This window comes from Argentina silus, assembly GCF_951799395.1.
Source record: "Argentina silus genome assembly, chromosome: 2".
Taxonomy (NCBI): domain Eukaryota; kingdom Metazoa; phylum Chordata; class Actinopteri; order Argentiniformes; family Argentinidae; genus Argentina; species Argentina silus.
The window spans coordinates 25,799,732-25,817,447 of record NC_139656.1 but is presented as its reverse complement, the minus strand read 5'-3'; the positions used below and the strand labels follow the sequence as shown (position 1 = coordinate 25,817,447).

The window sequence follows — 17,716 nt, the reverse complement described above, 5'->3', positions numbered from 1 at the left end:
ACGGCAGAGACCTGTCGTAGACGTTGAGCAGCCAGTTGAGACACATGTCCACGTAGAGCGGGACGTTGAACAGGGCGGTGTGTTGTTCAGCCAGGCGCTCGTACAGGCCGGTCAGAGCGTGGATTACTTCCAGGACATCCATGACCTCCATGGCGTCCACCACGGGTTCACTGTCTCCCTCCGCCGCCCCCAGCCCCTTGGACACGGCTGCCACACAGGCCAGGCTCAGCTTGTCCACTGAAGGGAAAGGGAGACGGGGGGGTCGGGCACTAGCTGTGGCAGCCGTGTCCCCCCCCACCCCCACCCCCCGCTGTGTGGGAGTGGGGCTATCACAGACACAGACCACTGAACACACTAACTCACACACTCACGTCTCAAAGCCCGCTGCACACGACGTAGCTTCATAGCCGTTCTGTAGGCAGAGAACCTGATGTTGTTCAGATCAGCTGGGAACAGGTGGAGAATAGGGAGAGATATATATATCGTAGTCATGTTTAGATCGCCAGCTAAATGAGATGAGATCCAGCAGTGACACAAAGCAGCCATTTCTACATTTTGTCCTCTGAGATAAATACAGTATGTCACATTCTCTCTGGAATGTTTCAGAGAGTGAGAACATGACTGTCATGTTATCATGCAGTCTCACCAAGTGCCTGGTAGAGCTCCTTCATCTTGGGATGATCCCAGCAAGTGGTCTGAGTCTCATGACTGCAGAGAGAGAGAGAGAGAGAGAAAGAGAAAAAAAGAAAATGTAGAGAAAATGTAAAATGACTGAGAGGGACACGGGTCACAGTAAACAAACTGGGGCAGGGTTTGTAAATTTAAAAAAAAAAAAACACTGCTGGGCAGGCTTGGAATTTCGTCATTTTAGGGGCAAGGCCATTTGGCCATTTTTTTTAAGGGCACAAAGGCCACATGACAGGGCACAAAGGCCGTTGGGTTAAATTACGCTGGTTTTACCTTTCAGGTTAATACCTTAACATTCTCATTCACCAAGAAACATTAATTATGAATTAAAACATTTGTTTTAATTTAAAAACATTGAAAAACAAAAGAAATGTCAGAATTTGAGTTCAAAAAGCCCAGAAATTCATATAAGAAGAATTCCAAAAGTAACCCCTACAATTGACCAAAGTAACTGTATTCTAAATACAATGAAAATGTAACTAACAAAATACAGTTACTCATAATTTTGTATTCTGAATACGTAATCCCAAATACATGTATTCAGTTACTTCCCAACACTGGTTGCGTTTCCATCCAGCTCATTCACATATTCTATCTTGCATTCGTGAAAATTCGGCTACAGAAAATCCGCATCTGCGTGCATTAAGATGTAACGCAACTATTGTTTACTTTACAGCAGGAGTCAGTCAGCTGTCAGATGCAGTAGCCTAGGACCTAGGTAACCCTCTTGGCATTTTGCGAGTGTCAGATATTGGAGTGACAATAGTGAGCTACAATTAAATGTATTTGGTCAACTGTGGGTATTTGGACTGGCGAGAAATGGCTAAATTCACAGGTTCAAGTAACTTATAGATGCCGACCTTTTTTTCCCGCCAAAGAGAGACGTATCCTAACTAGTGATAGCTCACCAGCTATCGCTAGTCAATCAACATGACAGAAAAGTGTAGCACTAACGTCAACACCAGTCGTTTTAAGATTACAAATGGCTGAATAGCAATAGTGTTTCTTAAACGTATACGTTAAGTTCAGCCATAAACCACATAAGTCAGTCATGTATTATATCAAAACCGCTTAGCAAGAAAAATCCTAGATTCAAAGCTGACCGTAGCTGACAGCTATCTGCTAGTAGAAGCAACACTAGATGTCGACCCCTTTTCCCTGAGGAAGGGAAGACGTTAGCGCTATCCCAACTAGCTAGCTATCGCTAGTTTTCATGACGCAAAAAAAAAGTAACGTTAACGAGTCGACTTTAAATAGGCTGTGCTTGTCTTGCTCCCGTTTTGAGAGGCTGAGGAGGAGGCTGGTTGACGTTCTTCTTGCATGTGATGTTGATACTTCACCTGCGCGGCTCGCGAAGTTGCGCAAGTTCTATTTTGGAACAATCACAGCAGAGCAATCGCTCTGATCCACAGACACGGGACTAGCCTACTGTGCGCACTAGGGTGGCTGTAATTCCATAAAAGCCCACCACGCGTCACTAGCGTTGTTTACACTGGAACTTTGACAGGGGCACAAAGGCCACCTTGGCCGTAAATTGAACATTTTTTCACAGGGCATCAAGGCCAAAGTGCGGGGCAACGACGGCCATGGCCGTCGTGGCCGTCGTGAAATTCCCACCCTGCTGCTGGGAGAGAAATAGTTGAGACATGTTATCTTATACTGGTATAGACCGTTTCACACTAGTTTACACTGACACAACATTATCTTTCATATACAGTAGCTCTGCTTACTTAATGTAGTATGGCACTTTGTTGGACGATATAGCACGCTCCCACGGGATCTGCACTGAACCTGAAAATGAAACAAACAGCAACATAAATCAAGTAGGTACAATTGCGTGGTTATCCTAAGAAGGTTCTACTGTGATGAATCGGGTGTGGAGAGTTGAACAAAACAAGGGAGACTCGGAAGACAAGAAGAAGTAAAACAAGCGTAGGAGATAAAAAAATTAATGTGAAACAAGCAATGGAGTGTGTTGGCCTCTGATGAATGAGGCGGTGGAAACCAGCTCAGCACCACGGTCACTCAGCATGGCTAATAGTACCAAGGCTGTGACGGGGCGCAAAGAGAGATAAGCACCTTACCAGAGAGGAAACGCTGGGATCTGGGACCAAAGTCTCTGTGGGCATCCAGCAATTGCCGAAGCCTCTCTTCAGTGGACTCCTGCAACATGGGAAACACGCACACACGCACGCACGCAAGCACGCACGCACGCATGGACACACGCACGCACGCACACACACACAGACACACACATTGCAGCACACACATATATTCAAGGCTGCAGCCCTAAACAACATTCACAATACAGGCGATCTGGGAAGATCACAAGGAGCAGAGAGAAATATGCTTGCAGGGGAAGATCACAGTTGAGATTTTGGCTCCTCCTTTGAGCATTAGGCATAATATGAATGTACTGGATATGGTGGGCCCAGCGGACATTATCTACTCAGGTATCCTCACAGGGTAATACTGTGTATACTCATATCAGTGGCTATTGTCTTATGTTGGGATCAATGAAGTCTCAACATTCACAAAGAATCTAAGGCACTCCATACAGTGTTGTATATTACAGAATCTTCTGCTTTTAGAAACTATGTTTCTTTCTCACTGACTGAACACTATAGCATTATTGTGGGGTGTTTGTATTGACCTGTAGCAGTTTCCACCTGGTGTTGAGTTGCTGCAGGGACTGGGTGTTGTCCTCTGACAGGGGGACATTGAGGATTGTTAGCTGGTGGACAAGCTTGTTGACATGCTTCACGCCCTCCTGAACCTGAGTCATCTCCCCCTGGAACAACTACAACAGACACAAATAGGACAAGGGACACAGGAAAGGTGACATGGTGAAACTTGACTACACACTTGAACTACATAGCCAACTCAATTAGGGAATGAATGTGCCGTTTAGAGCACCACAGGGAGACATTCAGCGGTGGACACCTTAGTGGCATCGATGTGATCCTGTAGTGAGTCGATGAGGAGATCTCCTATGGGTTCCCAGGCCTCCTGCACCCCTTCAGCCTGCTCTAAGTCCAGGCAAAGCTCCTCCATCGCCCCCTGCAGCCCTGTCAGACACTCCAAAGTGTCACGCAGGTGCTTGTGCAGGTGAACGCTGCGCGCCATCACTCTCCCCCACAGGTCACTGACCACGGCAGCCTGCTTCCACACCCAGTGACCAACACTCCGCTGGGGACAGGCATCTAGAGGTGGAGAGGCAGAGGAACAGGAGTGGCAGAGCTCACTGGACAGCCAATGGCAATGCCTCAATGGAATTCAAACTGCCCTACTCACAAAGTAATGCATCTCAAATGAGTTTGTGAATGGTCAGAGAATGTGCTTCTCAGCCACACCAGAATCTAGAGATAAACATGACATAAGCATCCTCTCCCCATGAGGAACACAGCACTGTCATTATCAATTGGCTTGAGATCAATGGGTTTATATTAGGGGTGTCAGTCGATAAAAAAAAAAATTTGATTAATTTTTTGCCATTATTTTTCTACAGATTCATCTGATGTATTTGCTTTATTTTTCACCCTGCAATTTGGGTGGTCAGAGGTCAGAGTGGTCAGAGTTTCAGATTTCCTAAACATCTGATGCCTTCAATCATTACGCATTTATCAAATTTGAATGAAGAGTTAGTAGTGTTTCAGAATTAAAGCAGAGTAGGTCAACACAAATATAAATATAATATAAATCATTCTGCCATGAACTTGGTGTCATATTAAAGAGGAGATTGTGGGTTTTAAAACTAAACAGACTTGGAATGGTCCATTTTCCTTTGTTTTATAGCTATACCCGTTTGTTTCGAATATGTGATTAAATGAAATTTAACTGGGAATTCTCAGTAATCTACAGCAGCTTCTAGAATTATATTGGGGTTAACAATGAAATGATGGTCTCCAAATCAAAGGTGCGAATTTCCATCATTATTCTCAAATGGTGCCAATTGCTAGAATCAAGTTTCCTGGGTCACTCAGCTGGGTTTACTTGTCACTCACTCTAGCTTCAACTTGTCATCCTTGGTCTCATAGAAATCTGATTAATATTGTTCTCAATTAAAGCATTAATCAATTCATCTGTACAGCCCTAGTTCATATAGTAATTTCATTTATATTTGACTTATGCATCACTAACGGGAATGCATACAGAGTTTATCTACTGTACTGTATGTCCTCTCCCCACCTTTGCTGTCCTCTGGGTTCATAATAGCACACTGTGACAGGAAGGCTTGAGCAGACTCCAACACAGAGTAAATGAAGGGTCCCCTCGACTTCACCTCCTCGACAAAAACCTGGGGATTAAACCAACAGACAAGCTTTCCATCATCATGCAATCTGCCCTAGAGTGCTGTGGAAAAAGTTCAGAAAACCAAAGTAAGACTGGAAATCTTTTTCTTCTGCCTTGTTGCTGAATTAGATAACAAACCTCTGTGGAATGGCGAAAAATAGCCAAGAGCGTACAAGGAAGGGAATATTCACGAGCTCACTGAAGCTCAAGACTGAATCTGTGTTGACTTTCAATGACGATACTTCCAAATGAAATTATAATGTAAGATGAAATGCTCTCTCTACTGTATTTATAATTTCAACTGAACTACATTATATGCATTTCACGCTTGGGGAGTTTGTGCGTTAGTACAACAGACAGAAGTCAAAGATTGTTAAGATACTTCTGAATAGGGAAATATAAGTAGTATCTACAGAACCAATTTCTACCAACTACATTGCAATCAGTCTATGTGCATTCCAGTCTATTACAAGACTATTATAATGACCATTCTTGTATATCTAAAACCTGTAAGAAATCAAACATTTCCTGTTTTGGCATACCTGATGTTGCTCACTTTGATGCTGATAGGTTGTTAAGTCACCCATAGGGGGTAAACTCTCTGACAGTTCCTCATCCTTCAGCAATAGCCAATCAATGATCTCCTGTAGCGAAAGCTGTAGCCTTTCATTTATGTCTGAGAGAGCCTCCAGTCCTGCACTGTGGTTATGAAAAACATATTACAATTCACAGAAACAGAAAGAGTTGTTCAATTGTTGTTTACGTTTGAGTACATCTTGGAACAAAAAAAATACAGTGCTCTCACAAATCAAACTAAACATCATATCAAAAATATGGCATCTGTATGGGAGAGTGGTTAATGTATGTGCGTGTGTTCACGTGTCATGTAATGTCACTGTGTTAATATGTGTGTGACATCTAAGGCAATGGCACGTCGGTGACATCTCCCTAACACCACGCCAGGCCAAGTCTCCATCCAAGCCTATGAGCCAGGAACAAGACAAAGATGCCCCAGTCCTTCGGTAGCTCCTGACCTGATCTCAGGCCATGGAGCCAATCAATGCCTTGCCAGAGGGGACCTCTGAGCTGAGCAGTCGGAACGATGAAACCCTCAAAAGCACAATACAACATGGAAATGACACGTAATATTTTTTCACAGGGGGGCAGATTTTCCCAGTGCTATCTATGATTCAGGGCGATGTCTGGTTTCTGTCAGTTCAATGTGAACACCAGAAATCAAAATTCTAAATCCAGCCTGTCCATTAAGTGCTTAGACAGTCAGTGGAGGTCTCTTCATGGTTCACCTGTTAATTAATGCCTGAGAGATACGCTGTGCTTTAGAACTCATTTCCCTGGCTCTCCATAGAATTCTCCCTGCTTCAATGACTTCCACACTCCTCAGCCTGACAAAGACAACACAACACACAACTAACCATGGAAAAAATAACCAACAGAAAAAATAGCAATATCATGAAAGTATTTACAAAAAAAACCCATATATGCACATACATATATGTGTCATTTTACTAAGTAGACCATGTACAGTAGTATTTCTATCAAACAGGTGACAGATTTTAGAGTGTTAATCACAGCACGTTTGATATGTAGGCAACACATCCTTGTGATATTGTGGAGTAAATATCCATTAAGCTATGGTTACCATTTGACAAATGCACTGTTAGGATTATGTATGACTTGCACTGGTGTCACAGTAGAAATCTAGCTGGGTTGCGCAGAAGCTGAAAGTTAACGCCTGGGGAAATGGGGGGGGTTGCATCTCTCTCATTCTGCTTCAGTGGCTTACCTTGTGTATTAATTAACCCAGAAACATCCGCCTTCACATCAGGGTATACACACACAAACACACACTCTCTCTCTCACACACACATACACGCACACACATATACACGCACACACACACACACACACGCCCACACAAACACACACACACACACACACACACCACAAAATAATTACAAATAAACACGCTCTTGGTGTACGCAGTTTGCATAAATATATAACTCACATACGGAAACCCTTATATACAGAAAGTCCTAATATTTCCATATCTTGCATACAGAAGACATTACATACAGAAATACAGAACTCCAGATAAATGCAAAGGCTGGCTCGGTGCAACACAAGCTAAATTGTTGCTATACTCCACAGACCCAAGTCTAACGAAACGATAACATTTCAGACAGAACCAGTCAACAGAGACGAATGTTTATATGATACATAATATTATATATTGACATAAACCTTTCCCAAAGCTTGTGTCATGTGTCATTTGTAGCCTGTAAATATACAGTATGTATTTGGTTTAGGAGCAAGACAATATCTTTTCAGCCCTAGCACTACTCATAATGTACCTCAGTTGAATGTGTTCAAAATCCCATATAGTCTTAAAAATGCTTCCATAACTCCTCCTTGGTGCTCATTCATACCTGGTGTTGTGAGGACTCTGTTGGACTTCCCTACAGTGCAGACACACCTCACAGTCCTCACACGTGCCACCCTGCTGGCCATCAGACCCACTGCCATCCCTGGGCCACTCCAGGTCCTCAGGACCCCCAGGATGTGGCTGTGGTTTACAGTGACACTGGATCATTAAGGGGCCTCCTGGAGCTAAAAGGGAAACAAGCAAGGAGGCTCATGGCAAGACAGTCCAATGGACAGTGCAGTAGGATGGTCATTAGAGCACAAACGTCTAGGATACGTACCCCGCTACTGCATACACGGTAGTAGTTACCAGCTAAGCGTGTGTGTATGCACGTATCAGGCAATAGCAACTGGCAGAGGGCTACAAATGGAAGATTGCAGGCCACTAGTCAGTGTAATATGGATATTAATGATATTAATCAGAATGGTCACTCGACATCTGATGATCTGATCATCTATGAAGTCCGTTTTTAAAAATGTCAAAATGTCTACTGTATTTTTCATCCTTCTAGGAAGTTGATACTGACTGACAATAGAATGTTTTAATCCTGTAAACAACGTATCTTTTTTTAACCTTTATGAATTGTTGTGACTAAGCCACAGTAAACAGACAGATATAGATATAGAATAGATAGACAGTATGTGTCTCATGCATATACAGGAAGGCAAATGGTTTGAGATGTGGCACTACTGCAGACACTACGTCATGACTCTAGCACTAGTTCCACAAGGAATGGATTGCATAAATAAGTATTCATTGGTTGTGACAAAAATATCTGAAGAGGGAGATATTCGGGAAAAGAGCTCAAGGTCTGTAATATCTGTATCTCAGTTAAACAGGACCAAATGAAAATGGGTCCCTGTTCAGAGTATTCTTCTAACAATCTAATCATACTTTGGAGGGAGCCAACTGTAGGAATGGAGTGAGATTTTCAAAAGGAAAATCTCTAGATTAACTGGAGCAGGAAGAACTCGCATGACAGAAGAAAAGCTGATCTCACACTGTCTGCTCTTTGATACGTGATCTGATCTAAGCCCTTGAGATTCCATTGGCTTAGGACCAGAGCTTTTGAATTAGTGAAATTCCCTTAATTAAGAGTTTAAAAAAAGAATCAGTTGGCACTTACAACTATGTAATAGGGAACTACATGACTGGAAAAAGGTACTGGCATTTATGCATATATGCATATCCTCTGCTGTAACTGCTAAGGATGATTCATAATTAATTGAGAACGCTTCCAACTTCATATCAAACTTCCAGAGTGAGATCTTGTACTCCCAGGTTGAGAGCTGTCAGTTACCACACTGGGTCAACAAGTTGAATCGAGTGAAAGTCTAATATATATATATATATATATATATATATATATATATATATATATATATATATATATATATATATATATATATATATATATATATATATATATATATATATATATATACACAGTACCAGTCAAAAGTTTGGACGCAAACTTGCCAAGAGTGTGCAAAGCTGTCATCAAAGCAAAAGGCAAAAGGTGCTTACTTTGAAGAATCTAAAATATAAAACATATTCTGGTTTGTTTAACACTTTTTTGTTTACTACATAATTCCATATGTGTTCCTTCATAGTTTTGATGTCTTCAATATTAATTATTAATATTGCTTCTGGGTGGGCAAAGAACAAACTCAAAATTTAAATTAAATAATTTACATATTTGACATAGACATAGTTCATCATTAGATGGACTAAAATTGGTTATTAATCCATTTCAATACATTACTTGGAAGGATTGAAATAACACATTTGGCATGGAACAACATGGTTTACCTAATCAATTGGTATTCCAACAGCACAGTTAAACATCCTTCCCAACATTGCCAGCCCTACAAGTACATTTGAACAACCTACCACAGATGAATTCCTTTAGATAAACATTCAAATTAATTCACTTCTCAGGCCTTCAAATTACTTCATGAGCAGTCTTTTAAAGTCAAATCTATAAAATAATCAACTGTACAAAACACAGAAATAAAATAGTAAAAAAGAATGCTTAACTGAGCAGACAATTTAATTAATCTTGTTTCAGCCAGAGAGCAAAACAACTTGACAACTCTGTCTCTGCAAACTAACACAAATGCACATCATGGATAAACAAATAGAGCAATCATTCAAAGTAAATCATTGTCATAGGATACATACACATATTTCAATAGTGACAGTGCCAAAAGGTGCTGTGTTCTAATATTCTCCAAAAAGGTGATATGTTATACATCAGCATCCTGCTAGGCTGGACACGGTATAGGCAGATGGCAATATTTCAGCTGCACCCCTCTACTGTTCTATCTCTATGATTTCACCACTGCTCATCAAAATTGGACTCACCGTCTATGTCATTGGACAGGTTGGGGCCGGCCATCCTGTCACAGAGCTCTGATTCATTCTGATTCAGCTCCTCATCATGCAGACATCTGTGAGCCTTCAAATCAAGAACGACAGTGTAACAATCTCAGACTGCACAAGACCTTACTTTGTTGTACTGCACTTCAGGAACAAATACAAACACACCCTGAATGGTTTACATGTACCATATGTAACACTTTGAAACTACCTCCTACTAAATCCACATAGAAAGGAAGGGATATCATCATCATGAAACAGAGGCAAATAGCTATACTCACAGCTGAATCTTACCATTGCTCTGAAAAACCCAATGCCAGGTCGAGAAACTCGCTCGTTCTACAGGACAGTGTTCACAAGACCACCAAAAGCCTCTCTGGGTCCTGAGAGAGAGAACGTCGACAGTCTGCTCACTACCACCCCCGTCCTGCTGCATCACCCAGAGCGGCAAAAAAGGAGAAAGATTGAAAAGCAAATGAAAGAGAGTGGCCAGCAGCAACAGAACTGGCGAGGATACTGCCACATTAGCTCATCTTCACTGCATTAAAGTAGACTTCCAGAGGACAACACATGCACAGGGACCTCCAATGCCTTAGAGAGGAGGCTGGGAGAGGAGAGGAGGGGAGGGGGTGGGTAGCTGAATCACAGGGATGAGCAGTCCATGGGTTGTCTGTGGGGACAGACTCAAATATGTTTCAGCTAATATCACATCTCCTTTGAGGTCAGATGGGTAGCTCTGCCTTAAGTGTTTTCTTTTTATAAATAATGATGAATAGTGTCTGTATGCCATTGAGCTATTTTGAAAGCTATTCACAGTTTTAAGTGAATCACATCTAAATAGACAGACATTTAGCTAGAACATTCAGTATCCTTGTGATATAATGACCTGTGCAAGTGATTTAGTGAGTCTTAAAACAGGTTATACTGTAGTGTTTACTCTGCTTTGCTAAATAGGTGATTTATGAAACTACGATGTTGTTGCTTAAAATACATTGTCATGGGCATTATCATATCTCAAACTAATGCCTATTTTGTCCTGTATTTCAGTTTGCCTGGCCTGTTTACTTGTCCTGCCTTTGCCATCATATTGTAGGAGAGGCTGATGTCTTTATCTGAGATAGTCAGGTACAATATACTACCAGGACCATTTCATTTGTGTGCTTTGAAAAAAAAAAAGCATGGCTGATCTTGACTATGTATCTATTATGTGAAATCTACATTACAAAATGGCACCACCTAGTGGCTGTCGAGGCAAGTGACTTAGGCCTACGGAAGCCATACTAAATGAAACTCTAAACATTTGCAACTGCATTCTCTAATTTAAGTGCAGATATAATCATTGCATAAATGTTAGTTTATAATAATAATAATTTCTCTTGTAGCCTAATTGTAAATCTAAAATTATACAGTCACAATATTGTCATAGACTAATGCAGACCAAGAATAGAATATGTTATTGTCCACAAGGACAATTCTTTCCACAGTCTGCACATAACAAAGAAAACCATCACCACTGTACAGACAACACAGACATTACACAATGTCTGTATTGAGGACAATCAGGTAGACAGTAGATACACACAATAGTGATACTGATGACAGTGATACAAGTTTCAGGTTTCAAAGCTGTATTGTCATCTGGGAGTATGCAACACAATTAATTTATTACTCCCAAGCTCTCCTCCTCTTTAAAAACACAGAATACAGTAACATCACAATACACGATACAGCAGTGACCCTATACACAATAATACAATGGCAGCAGTGACTCTATGATGATACAGGAGCAGTGATTTACGAGGCATAAATAATACAGTAAGAATTTATAAATAGATAGATAGATAGGTACTTTATTGATCCCCGAGGGGAAATGAATAGATAGTGTGTCTATAAGACATGATATAAGACATATGCCACAGTTGTACATGGTACATGATAGTCACTCAGAAACTCAACCAGCCCATCTCAGCAGTGGGAGCAGGCCATGAGGTTCAGATTTGTATGAATGACAGATCTGAACTTTTATGCCACAAGCTCATTCTTTGGCAGAAAGGGTCTCTCTAAATTCCAACATTCCCACTTCGGTTTCAGGTTTTTTTTCTGTCTATATTTACCACAACACTTTTGCTGGTATTGGGGGGGAGGGGGAAACCACCAAAAATAGTATCTTTGATACTTTTTAGAAATACTGCTGACGTACACAGAGGCCTCGAATAGCTTCCGTTTTACACTAACGTTGATTGGACAGTTCGACACTTGCCCAGTGAGCAACCGTGCACACTGGTGAAGCTCGGATATTCTATTACACTTCAATGGAGGAACAGCCCAAAGATCGGGCACAAGAAAGACGATATAACCACCATGGAGAAGAAAGAAACCCTATTATACATAAAACTCTAAAAAATGATCAGATCTACTTCCAGTACCAGCATCAGGAAACGCAGGCGAAGAAAACAGGTTGGGCCATCCGGAAAAGTTAGCTGGCCGATGTCAATGACTTAGCAGGCTAGCTAGCTGGTTGAAATACCTAGCCGCACAGTCGAAGTAGCTTAAGTCGCGCTACAGTCCTAGTTGGAGCATAGCTTGTTAAATGATTTCATCCAGATAGTTAGCTAAAAGCAGACCACGAGATGGCTAGTTAGGGTTAGGGGTAAACGTCGCGTGACAGCTGTCGCTGGTGGTTTGACAGATGGGAGATTGACCTTGTGCGCCGGTTTCACCACCCATTTATTTCCTCCCTGACTAAATTCCTTCGTGTGAATAATCAGACATGTAGTATTTCTATCGTTTCGTCCCGTGCACGCCGTGATTTGGCTAAAATGGGGTAAAGTGTCATCGCATTGCTCGGAAAATGGGTTTAATATTTGGCTAGCAAAACAAGCCGGCTCCACTGGAATGTTCTGAGTTGCCGTTTCCTGTCGGCCATGTTAGAAAATGAATTGCGAGCTAGAAAGCTAACTAATCCTAGCAACCAACTATTTTTGTGTTTTTAAACAAGTTTCGTCGCAGCAATGTGTGTTACTACCTGGGCCCCCACAGCCAGATGGCAAGTCAACTTTTGCGAGTTTTTTTTTTTAGCAATAAGTTAGCTGCCGCTGGCTGCAGCTTCGGTTAGGGTGGGCCTGTTGCATCTAGCTACAGTCAACTAGCTAGGTAGCTAGCCACACGAAGCCACACGAAGCCACGCAAACACTTGCTCGCCAACTACGAGCTATAGCTCAGTAGCTCACACTGGCTGTTAGCTGAGTAGATGACCGGTCGAGCTCGCTACCTGGCTGGTGCATGACATTTTATTTTAATAAAGATTCACTCTACTATACTGTTATGTATTAGCTTTCTAACAGCATGACTTGAAATGTATTATAATAAGCCTAGCTCTCTCTTCTTTTAACCAATAATTAATTGTAAGATCTGTCGAAATTGAGAATGAAAGAAAGCTTGCGGAATGTTAATAGATGAGATTGCTGTCAGACCAGAAACAATGATTAATTGTAAATGAGAGTTACAATGGTGCATGTGTTTACCTTTTCTATCTAATCTTTCAACCTTTAAACTCCCTAGCCATCATCCTCTCTAACCAGTCACTGCAGCTTCACCCAGGATAACCCATACTGATTAACCTCTTAATTATGGATCTATTTATAACTCCCCCCTCTCATCTATCCAATCAATGACCCAACCATCCGTCCATCCAAACCATCCTTAACTTTATCCGCTACCATAATACCTTTCATCTGTCCTTCTCTCATCTATCTGTCTTTCCCTCACCTATCTAACTTGATCTGTCTGTATGTATGTATGTCTGTCTATCCGCCTATCTAACCTTCTCTCATCTATCGATGGATGTATCTATCTATCATCCATCCATCCAACCAACAGACCAACCAGCCATCCAAAAAAAACATCTTTAACTTTATCCACTACCATAATAAGCCTATCTCACTTTCCTTCAACTACCCAGCAAATCTATTGTCCAAACCATCTTTAAACTGTTTCTATTACTGAAATATTAAGTTATCTCTGAATCAAGATATTAGCCTATTTAATTTAGGTACAATGTCTTATAAGGGACATGTGGCAAGTCATTAACTAATGCTTATTTGCCAACCAATTGTCATAAGCAACAAATATAATGGTCTTTTGTTAGTAGCATGTTTTTAGTTATCCATTTCAGTGGGTTTCATATATCTATACATCTTTCTAATTTGTTTTGTACTTGCTGCCACCTGACATGTGCTGTCAAGTCTGTGTAGGCCTATTATAAATAGTCATGGTGATACAGCACCATCTCATAAAGGCCATGCCTTTTTTCCTGTAAAAGGAGCTGAGAGTGTGCACAGACCTTGCAAACTGATGACTATTTGTCCATTAGTCCATTAGTGTCCGCTGAAGGAATTATGGACTTAGCTGGGATTTTAGGTATTTATCTGAAATGTTTCTTTATAACTAACTAATTTGCTTGTGCTTTCATTCACAGGTAATGGACAAATAAACACTAGTGACGTGGAGGGGGAGAAGATTCTGTCTGCAAATGATTTTGTTGGTATCCCTCATCCCACCAACAACAATGGAAACAGACATTTGATAATTGCTAACGTAAAACAGAAGTCAACACGAAAGGTTTACACTACTGTTTCAAAAGTGGGCAGCAAAGAAGGTTTAGATCAGAAGAAGACTATGGACAGCAAATATGACAAGGACAAGGTCTTGGATTTCAATCACTACGAGGGCAAATCATTGGACAAGAAAGAGTCTGTGTTACTTCCAAATGGGGTGGTAAACTCTGGTTACATTACAAATGGTTACCCCAGCAGGCCAGCCCCTGACAATGATGGCAGTGGCTCAGAAGGTGGATATACTACTCCTAAGAAACGCAAGGCCAGACGCAACAGCATCAAGAACACAGAGAATGTGACTAGAGATAAGGAGAGAGTCATGCAGCAGGGCAATGCCACACAGGAGCCAGAGGCTTCTAGTCTTGAACCAACTGACAAAGTGGTTAGCTCACGACTGGATGGCACCAAGGCTGTCCACAAAGCAGACGGCCACACAGTAGTCAAGAAAATGGTTGCTTCAGAGGTGTCTGTTAGCGAACTGCAGAGGAAAAACTCAGACAGTAAGACAGCAGGCGCCTTCGGTAAAAAGTTTGAGGACAGGCCCAAAGCCAAGCTCTCCTCCTCTACAAAAGAGGACTCTTGGACTTTATTCAAGCCCCCTCCAGTATTTCCTGTGGACAATAGCAGTGCTAAAATTGTGCCCAAGATCAGTTATGCAAGTAAAGTTAAGGAGAACCTCAACAAAGCAGCCCAGGCTGGAGGAGAGGCACTGCCTCCTCAGATGCCCGGTAGACTGTCCCAGGTCCCCATGTCCGCTATGAAAACCATCACCTCAGCTAGCTTTACTAATGGCCCTGTTTCTGGAGATGGAAATGGTTGCCCCTCTGTTGGTACCTTCTTCACTCCTGCTGCTAGTAGTATTCCACCAGCCCCCTCTCTCCCATGTGGTGAGAACGTAGCATCCTCTTTGGACAATGACTGTAGTTCTACAACCAACCCTGCAGCAGCAGCAGCTTTTGAGCAGAGAAAGTGTACTCTTTTCATTTACCCCCTAAACCCTTTAAATATGCAACCAGTGCTCCCTAGTGCTCGTCAAGTGGACACCCCGGCTGCTCAGACAAATCAGAAAGCCTTGGGAGACATCTTCCAGAATCAGTGGGGGCTGTCCTTCATCAATGAGCCAAATGTGGGGCCAGAAGGTGGAAGTGGGAAGCCAACTATGGAGGGCAAGGCTGCGATGGTCACATTTCAAGGGGAGTGTCCTGATTCTGCCGCCCAGACGGGCTTTGATGCTAGCCTATTGATCCCAGAGCCTTTGCCTCTCACGTTGGCTCAAGACTCAGAGAAAAGGACTAATGCCCTGAGCAGTGCGTCTAATGCTCCCTCTACTACAGTGAAGGGTGAGGATGGGGCAAAGGCTCAGCTGTCTGGGCAAGAAAAGACAAAGGGCGAGACTAAGAGTCCAGGTGCATCTGTCTTGGCATCCCGTAAGGACCTGGGTGCTGAGTCTGCTCAGCCCAACCTCGTGTTTGGGATGTCTAAGGAGCAGGCCCACTCTAAGAGCCTGGACAGAGGGTGTGGCTGGGGGTCGTTTGACCTTAAAGCTGCTGTTACTTATCACACTAAAGGTAAGTCTTAATTTGCTGAATCAACACAATAAGCTTTACATTTCACTTAAATACGAAAAGTGTTAACTGAATACCATTTTAATTCAGTTAAACAATTACATTAGGCCGTCAACTATTTTGTACATTTTGATTTAATCTTTTGGTTGGTTTTGTCTCTACAGAAATGGAATACATTTTCAACTTGCAAAAACAAGGTAAACTAAACCTTTTATACTTACTATTTTGAACTTTTTCTGTGCAAAACTATTTCCGATCTGATGTTAAATGTGTCGATTTGTCTTTTAGCAAAGTTTGTTCATACATTATGATCACACACTGTATAATTTCTCTAACCTTCCCCCCCCCACAGATCCAAAAAGAGTAGTCTATTATGACGAGACCAAGGATGGACCTGATCAGTGAGGTAGAATGTCAACACTAACCTGTTCCTTACCTGGGTGCTGCAGTTATCTACTTAGGCCGTTATGATCCATCTGGAAATCAACATCGACTCAACTGTGAAAGTGGGCCAGACAGTTGTGTCGCAACAGACTTTCTTTGGAATACAGAGTGGGATAATGGGAACTCTTTTTTGGGGGAGGGGGGGGGGCGTGGGGGGTTGGGGGGGGGATGTCAGATATGGAAGAAAAGAAGAGGTGTAATGTGAGGACACATAAATCCAGTCTTTGCAGGAGTTTGTGCCGACACTCGGAACTACACGTAGACTCAAACACTTGATGTAAGAGATGTTTGGTGCCTCTCCCATGTGAACGGACTCTTGTGACACTTCCTGCTGCGATCATCACTGGGATAGACATTGGTCTCATAGCTCCTTCCTCTGGGTGTTAGGGGGAAAATAAGATGACGGTGGGTGCGAACTGCATCTCCGAGCCTTTATTCTGTTGTCCATTGAACTGTGACAACTATCAGTCTGACAGTAGGATGCCTCAATCATTTTGTTTCTTCATGCATTCAAATTAGCTCAATATATGTAGATCTGTGTGTGTGTATCATATGATTTATGCATACATATCATTATATGTACAAATTTGAATTCATCATGAAAGAAAATGTAGTACACACTTTGAAAAGGAATGCCTTGAAATACACGAAATTGGAAGGCTGGGAGTATTATTAGTCCTCTTTAGCTGCAGGTTAAATGAGAGCAAGGCTATCTTTTGAGGGAAAACACTTGTCTTAATTACTTTAGTGAAATGAGGATGCCCAGGAGAGAGAGAGTACTGCTAGGTATCTCTTGTTTGACACTATTTTTGTTTGTGTATGGTTTAGCGTTTTTTTGAGATGTGACCTACAGTAGGAACAAAATCCCAGAGCACAGACAGCAAAGTGCCCAATTAGAATGAAAGCCACACCCTAATCTGGTGTTGGTTGTGACGTTTTGATAGGTGTGCAGCACGCTGACACATTTGAGAACCAGTTATCGGTATTATTATAATTGTTTTCATCAAAGTTTTTGCTTTTATTTCTTAGTTGTTTTGTCTCTTCAGCCCTTGCAGTTGTCAGTCCACATATTTCATGACATTAATTCCTTAACTTTATAGATTTGTTTTTCTTACTTGTCATCTTATTGTGGGAGTTTTCTGGAAGAGGAGAAAAGTGACTTATCGTGGAGCAAGGGCTATGTGATGATACTTGTTATGAGGAGTGTTTGGTGTATTTGATCAGCATGGAGGCACAATACATTATGTCCTCAGACATCATTATTTAGGCTACATTTGCATACACCA

General features: G+C 41.8%; 2 protein-coding genes across 3 annotated transcripts in view; one reads left to right on the top strand and one right to left on the bottom strand.

The window, feature by feature from the left end:
* LOC310801272 (dystrophin-related protein 2-like) overlaps nucleotides 1-9,824 on the bottom strand; it is a gene marked incomplete at both ends in the record, with an annotated part of 20,381 nt that extends 10,557 nt beyond the window's left edge. Inside the window, 11 exons of the mRNA XM_083665266.1 lie at nucleotides 12-237; nucleotides 372-446; nucleotides 647-708; nucleotides 2,418-2,478; nucleotides 2,772-2,850; nucleotides 3,341-3,487; nucleotides 3,631-3,890; nucleotides 4,876-4,984; nucleotides 5,523-5,679; nucleotides 7,428-7,608; nucleotides 9,791-9,824. Coding sequence (XP_083521392.1) covers nucleotides 12-237; nucleotides 372-446; nucleotides 647-708; nucleotides 2,418-2,478; nucleotides 2,772-2,850; nucleotides 3,341-3,487; nucleotides 3,631-3,890; nucleotides 4,876-4,984; nucleotides 5,523-5,679; nucleotides 7,428-7,608; nucleotides 9,791-9,824 — 1,391 coding nt within the window. The remainder of the gene's footprint in view (nucleotides 1-11; nucleotides 238-371; nucleotides 447-646; nucleotides 709-2,417; nucleotides 2,479-2,771; nucleotides 2,851-3,340; nucleotides 3,488-3,630; nucleotides 3,891-4,875; nucleotides 4,985-5,522; nucleotides 5,680-7,427; nucleotides 7,609-9,790) is intronic.
* Nucleotides 9,825-12,087: 2,263 nt separating this feature from the next.
* LOC310816413 (FMR1-interacting protein NUFIP2-like) lies at nucleotides 12,088-16,545 on the top strand. 2 transcript variants are annotated; one of them, XM_083686595.1, is made up of 4 exons: nucleotides 12,088-12,262; nucleotides 14,283-15,989; nucleotides 16,151-16,183; nucleotides 16,339-16,545. In XM_083686595.1, the coding sequence occupies exons 1-4, from the start codon at nucleotides 12,118-12,120 to the stop codon at nucleotides 16,389-16,391; spliced, it is 1,938 nt and encodes a 645-aa protein (XP_083542721.1). In that variant the 5' UTR covers nucleotides 12,088-12,117; the 3' UTR covers nucleotides 16,392-16,545. The 2 variants fall into 2 exon arrangements, with proteins under 2 accessions (XP_083542721.1, XP_083542722.1); XM_083686596.1 differs by lacking the exon at nucleotides 12,088-12,262 and adding an exon at nucleotides 12,970-13,083.
* The last annotated feature ends 1,171 nt before the right edge of the window (nucleotides 16,546-17,716 follow it).